The sequence below is a fragment of the Temnothorax curvispinosus genome, unplaced genomic scaffold (genome assembly GCF_003070985.1).
Source record: "Temnothorax curvispinosus isolate PA1 unplaced genomic scaffold, ASM307098v1 QBEX01010373.1, whole genome shotgun sequence".
NCBI lineage: Eukaryota > Metazoa > Arthropoda > Insecta > Hymenoptera > Formicidae > Temnothorax > Temnothorax curvispinosus.
The window spans coordinates 114,511-123,421 of NW_020220153.1; the positions used below are offsets into that span (position 1 = coordinate 114,511).

At 35.5% G+C, this 8,911-nt stretch overlaps 2 protein-coding genes across 5 annotated transcripts; one reads left to right on the forward strand and one right to left on the reverse strand.

The window, feature by feature from the left end:
- The first annotated feature begins 1,165 nt into the window (after positions 1-1,165).
- On the forward strand, positions 1,166-3,373 carry LOC112460172. The gene is made up of 2 exons (XM_025024738.1): positions 1,166-1,663; positions 2,025-3,373. Exons 1-2 carry the CDS (start codon positions 1,603-1,605, stop codon positions 2,810-2,812), a joined length of 849 nt encoding a protein of 282 aa, XP_024880506.1. The 5' UTR covers positions 1,166-1,602; the 3' UTR covers positions 2,813-3,373.
- A 100-nt stretch (positions 3,374-3,473) lies between these two features.
- Positions 3,474-8,911, reverse strand: LOC112460171 (integral membrane protein GPR155). Of its 4 annotated transcripts, none has more exons than XM_025024736.1 (13): positions 8,561-8,911; positions 8,189-8,213; positions 8,056-8,092; positions 7,834-7,961; positions 7,385-7,674; positions 6,490-7,301; positions 6,343-6,410; positions 6,120-6,266; positions 5,897-6,036; positions 5,585-5,750; positions 5,344-5,503; positions 5,087-5,273; positions 3,474-4,998 (listed from the first exon to the last, which is right to left on the reverse strand). In XM_025024736.1, the coding sequence occupies exons 3-13, from the start codon at positions 8,056-8,058 to the stop codon at positions 4,685-4,687; spliced, it is 2,415 nt and encodes an 804-aa protein (XP_024880504.1). In that variant the 5' UTR covers positions 8,059-8,092; positions 8,189-8,213; positions 8,561-8,911; the 3' UTR covers positions 3,474-4,684. The 4 variants fall into 4 exon arrangements, with proteins under 4 accessions (XP_024880504.1, XP_024880501.1, XP_024880502.1 ...); XM_025024733.1 differs by lacking the exon at positions 8,561-8,911 and adding an exon at positions 8,353-8,543; XM_025024734.1 differs by having other exon boundaries at positions 8,056-8,213.

Here is an 8,911-nt window from a genome sequence, read left to right on the forward strand (position 1 = left end):
CCGCCGCGACAACGCCCCCTCGGGGAGCTTCCGCGCGCGCGCGCGCGATTGAATGGCGCCGCCATCGGACCAATCGCGTAAATTCTGGTGGAAAAATGACGCAGAATTTTTTATATTTTTAATTAGAATTTGTATGAAAATTTTGAGTCTGTTTTCTATTGCTAAACCGGCTGCACTAGTTCAGAGTTTATCTTTTTAAATCCACATCGGAAGGAAAAAGAAAAAAAGCCGGCTAAAATCTTCAAAAATCACTCACAATCAGAAGGGTAACCTTCTGTGTCAAGGTCAAGGTCATCGGAGAGTGGCTCTGCATAATTACCAAATTGATAAATTGACGTATGATGAAGTTGGTAGCATAAAATTTCAGGATCGCCACAGAGTCGTCACAATCGAAGAGAACACGACGCGACTGTTGTTCCTTTGGTTCGTGCCGATGTTCAAACGAGATATCGATGTTTTTATGCATTTTTCAATTTTCCTCGATTTTCTCCTTTTTGTCCCGACATATATCTTAAATGCAATTAAGAGCAGATTTTGCGTCCATTATTTTTTTACTTATAACTTCTTTTTCTCTTAAATACTTCCTTTAATACTTCTTATATAATAATAAAACTGAAATAAAAATAGAAAAGGAATTAGAACTTGAATTCCAAAATGATAAAATATTTATAAAAGTATTCAAATATTAACAAATTGTAATACACAATACGTTGCATTATTAAAAAGATCGCGTCATTTAAGGCCATACACGATAATCGATATCTCTAATATCACTAATATTCCCATATTACTCATCTCTCTTATTCTACAAATATTGATTAATGGTATCGATTCCGTTGAAGATAAGCCAATAAAAAGCGGAAGATTTACTCGAAACGATAAAGGCTTTTACGATTACTTTTCAGATTCCATAAAGAGTTCATTATAAACAAATAATACACTTATGGAGAATCGATCTTTTGAATCTTGACGACATTCGCTATCGATACCTCAGAATCTCGATGTTCTCGATACTATCGCGCACATATTCCCAGATTCCCACATTAGCGCATATATTTTTATTTCTTTATTGAATAATTAGGAATTTCTCGTTCTTTGATGACTTCTCCTCACTTCTCCTTGCCCTATCCTTATCAAAGATTATTATTAATGATATTTCCATAAAAAACTGGGAACTCGTATCTCGCTAGGATGACTCAAATTCTCGCGTTCGTCATAATATGATTTTGCTGACGTGGTTATGTTTATTCCCTCACATTCCCTGGATTCCGCGTGATGCGTGATGCCAAATGCCAATACGTTCGGAGAAGAGCGTCCGTCGCCGTCGGACTCACAGTTTGCCGCTTCGCGCCCGTGACACACCGTGTAACGAGAAATAGACACGCGTTAGATAAATTCTGTTGACACGATTACGAGAGGCATGTCGGCGATATTCCAAATATCCAAAAATAGCAGATATCGCAGTTCCACGCGTCGCGCACGTGCGACTCTTTAGGAGAACAACAATGAAGGCTCCTCTATCGTCCGTGTTTTTTTATTAATTAATTACTTTGCTGGTACACTTATTATTTTTTTTACAAAGCTACAGCTTGTACAACAAGAATGTCACTCGTGGAAACATTACCTTTGCTAGATGGGGCGAAAGTAATTGTTATAGACGAAGGTTATATTCCTTTATTAAGTATTCTTTTATTAACCCTCCGTCTGTATACATGGGTCTACGGTGTCCAAGTCAAAATATCTGCTCGTAATTGTAAAACTTGCAAGCCTGCCAGGAATAAACGTTGTATTAAATAAATATTGTTTATCAAAATACCTATAAAATTGTCAACTACAATGTAGGCAGATGTTTCATGGTTTTTTTCAGATTTCTTAAAATACTTTTAAGATAGGGAAAAATAGCGTCGAACGTGACAGACCCATGTATACACTCTGAGAGCGCAAAAAAAACCATATATAGTCGGAGAATTGAGTACAATCTAAATTAATCTACATTTTTTGTAAATCCTAATTTCTTTGCATAGGTCTAGATGTAACGCATGCGACAGCATTGATAGCCGGATGGGTGAACGTGTGGAAGGAGAAGAATTCTGACTACAATATCGATTTGTTGTCATTTTCCGATCCAAAGGCTTGGTACGACGACGAACCAAAACCGCTCATATCACCGAATGTAAACTTGCACGATTACTATGATGTTTATCCGAATGAAAACATTGAGAGTAAAGACTTGGAAAATCTCGATTATATACTCGAAACTGTCAAGTTGAAGCCTCAAAATACGGTTGTTGTCAATTGTTTGAGTTCTTTGGTTCTGTATGTGGGTTTGGGAAAAGCTCTGCGGTTTGTGGAGAAGTTAAGTAGGCAAGTGTCGCAATTGATATGTATTTATCGGAGGGATTTCATGCAGATCAAAGTTCCCGCAATCGAGACTTTCGGCACTACTTATGTCAAACTGGAAAGGTTTACCGGAGTCAACCCTACAAACAATTTAATTTATAATGCTAAGCTCACCCATAGAAAGTCGGGTGGTTCCATGATATGCCAAACAGAAATAATAAGGCAGGATATTGAATCTTATCGGATCAATGCTGAAAAAGTTGTGGTACCAAGGATCCGCAAGACGGAACCAGAACCAGTAAAGATTGAAGCGTCATTTAGAATAGAAATGAGCGCTCAGGAGATGGACCAAAGGGACAAGACACCTTTACCCTACACTTTGAATGCAACAAATACATCCAGGATATTTTATCAACCGGAAGATGTAGATGATATAGATGAAGAGGATCCTGATGATGATCTGTGCATATAAGTTTATAAAAATAAAAGAATTTGTATGCAAAAACTATATAATATAACATATATTTTATATAAAACAAAAACTTGTTAAGCGCATATTTTTTATATTTCATTGGGAGACAAATTTTTCCGAATCTTGAGGGTAAATTCTTAGAGAAAAATACAAAAATATATATTACATAGATTGGAAAGAGACAGAAAGTTGAATCTTTTTTTGAGTTATATCAGTAATAAAAGCGATACAAGCTTTTAAATATATTTCGAATACTGCAGGGATATTTTTTCTAAAATTCGAAATTAAATTGTCGGAATTGATTACTTCGCAACTGCAGTGTATGAAATATTATTTCTTATGAATATTACTCGAATCCTAGAAAATAAATGATTAATGAATTTGAAGTACGGATTTTGAAGTACATATTGAACTTGTTATCCTTAGTTATAATGCATTGTATTAGTGTATTAGTGTTATCAATTTATGATTCAGATATCTTACTTCTCTAGTGATTTAGAAAGCGTTAATCACTTCCGGAGTGACTCAAACCTGCTTAAATCGAAAACGTTATTGGGGAGTTTCTACTGTAACATTTTTAATTTTCGAATTTTTGGACAATCACAACTTTTGATGTACATGCTCCTCTGGGAAAAGGGTAAAAATTTTATTGCACTTCTGATATAATTGTCGTGTATTTATTACTCACACACATCAACTTACACAGCACTTATAACACAGATTTATTTTAATAAATAAAACGATAAACATTCACAATATACAGAATAAAATCATATGAATAGAAATTTACAATAAATTTTTAAGTTTTTCGAGACGTTTCATTACTCCGTAATCCTTAATAACCTGTTCAATATAATTAACATTGCCAAGACGATTTAAATATTTTCCATATTAATCTTCTTCGACTTCTTTGTTGTTCAATCATCATTTCCCTGACACTTATATCACATTCTTAATTAAATGTATCGTAATAAATAATCAAGATCTTTATATAAAAATAGCTTCCTTTAGTATTAGAACAATTCAATTGTTAAACTATGTGTTGAGAGTGCAATATGCCATATACTAAACACAGCCTTTACTCATTTTATAGTCACAATAAACTAGTTAAATTGTACCTAATACTGTTGCTGTTCTCCAATAATAATAATAATAATAGGAATATGTCTACACTGTGCAACGTAAATTACATCGCATTTTATTACTGTAAATGTTCAAAAAGATGTCATTTTCATCGATAAATGATATTTTTCCACGAGAAGTGGAGAAATATTATTTATATAATCCGAAGAATATTTTCTATAAACTGCACCACTTAAACATAACTAATATAAAACTATACAAAATTGTTCAACTAATTTGTTACGTATTTACTTTTATAAGTTATTTTGAACGTATATATAATCAAACCTTTGTATTCATAGCGCATCTACTCTCGATCAATTCAGCCTCTATAAATTTAACTTCTTTTTCCTCTTGTTACTTTATACTTACTGTTTTATGTACAAATGAAATGAAAGAGACTAGTGAAATTATGAACGCTTCGTAAACAAAAATTAGGCAATTTGTTCCATCAAGGAAATCCGAAAAGAAGAAAAAGAAATTATAGATACACATGACTGATATGATTGTGTATATTTCCATTTTGTGCATATCACTAAAATATGTGAAAATTGAAAAGACTAGGAATGAAGAGATTGCTCAGACCAAATAAATAAGAAACATCGAAGTTTGACTATATGCTGTCAATTATCATTATAATAAAATTATTTTTGTTCCTCATTCGAATATCTGTTGTCTGAAATGTAATACAAATGGAACTATCTTGTCTTGTCGGAAAAATTTTACCAAACGTTCGGAAATTGCATAAAATTATGCATTAAACGTGTAAAGGAGATTTTGGTCGTAGAAGTGGTGTGTACCATCGACATGTTGCAGAACTCTGCTCTCTAACAAGCAGCGACCATATTGCACGGCATCCTCTCGGTTATTGACAATGCCAACTTCGAGCAACCAGTTGACCAAATCTGTTCCTGAAAAGACTCCTCTGTATACCCTCAATAATCGCCTACGACACATGGATATGCGTGCTCGACACGCGTCTAAGTGACATCGACTAAATTGTTCTCGAATATCTTTTACTTCTGGACTGAGAGCTTCCTCACAAGGAAGTTCCAATTCTCTTCCTATCAAAATTACAAAATATTATTAAATATATATGTATAAAATCAATCAATAATATAAAATGTGTATTATATCATAAAGATACTGTACCACATTGCCATTTTCTGCATATTTTCCGCAGCCAACATCCTAATTTACCCAAACTAGGATCTAATCCAAAAATAGCAAACGCTATTAATGATTGTCCGAAATTCAAAGTCACATCTAAGAAGGCAAGCTCGGCATAAATGCCAGTTAGCTGTTCCATTATTAATGTTCCCACGGATATAGATAAGCCCTGTAATATGTATATCAAAATTAATTTTGCGATCTTAATATCTAAGTAAAGAAAATAATAATTTACGTACAATAAACATGGAGCATAACAGCAAAATAAGAAGAACCAGATGTCGCAAAATCTGAGGATCGTTATTTTCGTTTGTTCCATTTTCCTCCTCACAGTTACTTCTATCTTCACCAGCTCTGCATGCTCCATTCGGACAACCATTTTGAAATTCACAGCCAAACCTAAAAGCGTTTATATCAACAGTTAATTTACAGATTCTTGATTTCTTCACATTTACATACTTTTATTTTGAATGGACTTACCTGGGTGTTGCATCAATTAATGGAGAAACTAAGTCTTCCACATCTACTACGGTTCTTTCATTACTTTCGATTGTAGACTGTACTGCATTGTTACTCAGATGTTCATATGACATCGCATTGTGCCTTCTTTCATATCTCTGTTGTAAGACCAAACAACCTAGTGTCACTGTGGACAGAATAGTTATTACAAAATTTTCATCTAACAATAAGATTCTAAATACGTACTTCACAATGACACAACGTAATAATAGTAATTTGAAAAATAAAAATTGCTTGTACTGTAAATAATTATTAACACTTCTCGTAACATACCTATAAAGCAGAATATTAATACGAATGAAGACACAGCAGCTTGAGTCCTGCCTAATTGAAAATTCGGATTTTTAAAATCAAGATCAGACGGATTTAATCTAACAGTGATGCATGTTAATGTCACCATTAGAAGTGGCACCCTGTAAATTAATACACACATTATATATAATAGACATCGAATATAGTGAGGTATGGAATTTAAAGTAAGCTAATATGTTCGTACCCCCATCCAAGAGGATAAAACCATTTAATCAGATTTTCAACGAAAGATAATGAGCGCGAACTCAGAAATAGTAATGTTGCTGCAATTGCGGCTGTAAATATTCTGCTGGCATATACACCAGTAGTTATTAGAATAAACTGAATATACCTGTAATTAATAAGAATGATGAAGAAATTTTATTCGATAAAAGTCACCGAATAACCATTTAAAGTTTTATAATTACCATAATATTGTCTGATTGTTATTTGAATCAAGTTTTGACCACATTATCACACCTATTGCTATTGCGAACTGAAAATAAAAAATATTTTGTACAAAACTGAATACGTAGAAATGTATACTTGCAATAAACTGAATATGTAAAACATACCTGTGCAATCACGAGGCAGAGAGTGCATCGGTGAGTGACTTGGTTGTACCTTTTACGTCCAAATCCAAGGAAACATATCAACAACCATATACAAGCTGTTGCTGACACAACGCTTATATCGAAGGAAAAAGTGTTAAGCTGCCGCGCATAACTAACTGGTGTCATTCCAGCGGAAACGGCATTGATTACTTTAGCCGATACAAACATAAGCGGTGCAGAGAGAAACGTACAAGCTACCATAGCTGATGCAATTAAGTCGATCTCGAGATTGTATCGTAAAGTGAAAATAAATAGAGCCGGTGCCGTCGGGATTGTACCATACAGAAAGCCGTAGGTACTCAAATCTCTCGTCTCTGTTACATTATCGCCGGCGTTCAAAAGAATTATAGACTCTCTTATGACTAGAGGCAAGACTAGCAGCTTCACCGAGATCAGTATACCCGGGATAACCAGCGCTGTACCTTTTAATTTGTGTATCTTCCCTACCATCATTAAGCCGAGGAGGAACAATGCGCTAGCAGAGAAAGCATTGCCTAGCACCTCGAGTATCGCGGCGAGCAAATGTGGTACATTGTGTTTGAAGATAAGATTTCCTATAATGCCCAAGACCGTCATGAAAAGCACGGGATTTAGCACGACGCCCTTCACGATGGAATAAACCATGTCTCTACAACTTGTGTGCTCCTCCACACGTCGTTTATTTATCTCCAGTAATATAAAACCAATTGGGTTTAAAATTGCCAGTGATATGGGAGCCATCAAATACAGATAAGCGGCGTACTCCGGGTGCGTTTTTCCATAAAGAGCGTAAACTGAAATAGCGATATTCAATGTGAGACATATTAGATAATACGTAACATTGTGGAATCGCGCACAAACGTGCTTTTATTCTTACTCATCGGATATCCAATAGCGAAGTCATTGCTCTGAGTGGTAAATATTGCAAAGAGCGCAGAGCGTCCAGGATTTGATGGCTTCTTGATTACCAACGAAACCGCAAGCACAGCGATGAAGACGCAGCTCTTGGCGAGCAATACGGCGAGGAGAAATTTCCAATTAACCAGCGTAAAGTCGAGTTTCGCCAGGGACATAAAAATTAAAGACGGCAAAGCAAAAGTGCCGACAAAAGTATTCATGCCATTTGCCTCTGTCTTCGTTATCACACCGAATCTTCCTGCTACATATCTGTAAAATGTAAAATCATAAAGTCATGCGTCATAAGATATAAAATCTTTATTCAAATGTATATGAGGGAGCCTAAAAATAACATTGTGCAGATTTGAGTGCATATTCAAACTCTTAATAAAGTTTTTCAGGCTATCCTGGGCAGAAGCGTATCCTTACCCGCATAGTATAATACCGAAGCATTGTATCAGCGCAAGATACAAGTTATCAGTTGGCTCACTCTCCGTCTCTGCATATTGATTTGTGCTTAACGACAAAGATGTCGATACGGTATTTCCTTCACTAATCTAAATTGGGAAGAAAGTACAAGATATATAACTTATGTTTTACGTAACATTAACTTGAAGATAACAGTGATTTATACATCTGTAATTTATATACCATTTTTTCTGCTATAATGTGAAAAGTATTATCATCTCTTTAATATATCGTTAAGGCTATAAAACTGATCCCCTTGCGCAATAAACTCGTATGGCATTGTCCTCATGTCTCCATTAATATAAGGAAAGGATACGTGTGTCTCAAAATTATAAAACCACCTGCAAGCACAAATGTTTCTCAGCTCCTTACGTAATTGCAAAATCCTTTCACGTTCAATTCCGACTTGCATTCTATCAGATTTCTCGATAACGTTCAGAGAACAAGGAAGATCAAAGAATCGTGAAGTGATATATGTACTTTTCGATATGCACAGAAAAACACACACGCGAAGAGTATGCATCTTATGTAAGGCCAGTACAGAGAATGCTTCGTCGGCGGAGAAGAGGCGAGATTAAATTATCTGCATTTTCTTCTCCCCCGACAGTCGATCGCCGGTCCAAGTTCTCGCCAATATTCGAACATATGTTCAAAATCATGAATCGACACTCGTCGCACCAATTATTACCTAAAATATCACTGCATACGAAAAAATCGGTTAGTCGGGATGCATGTTTCCGCCCTGCGGAATGCGGCAAACGAAAAATATCGCGCAAGTTATCTGGATTTTTGCGCCGTGAGATGAATAGATTCCCATTAAACCGCTACGCAGGAGCAAAGTCCGGCGTAGCGTAGGCCATTCACGACGAGCGCGAAGTCACGCACGACGCAAGTCACGCAAGACCAGGTAATTCCGCGCAGTCGCGAAAATTAAGGCCCTTGCACAATGTCAGGCAAACCAAAAATTCGTTAATTACAACTTAAAAAATTCGAATGCTATGATTTGTTGGCAACAAGTAATATACTACGTTTACGCGAG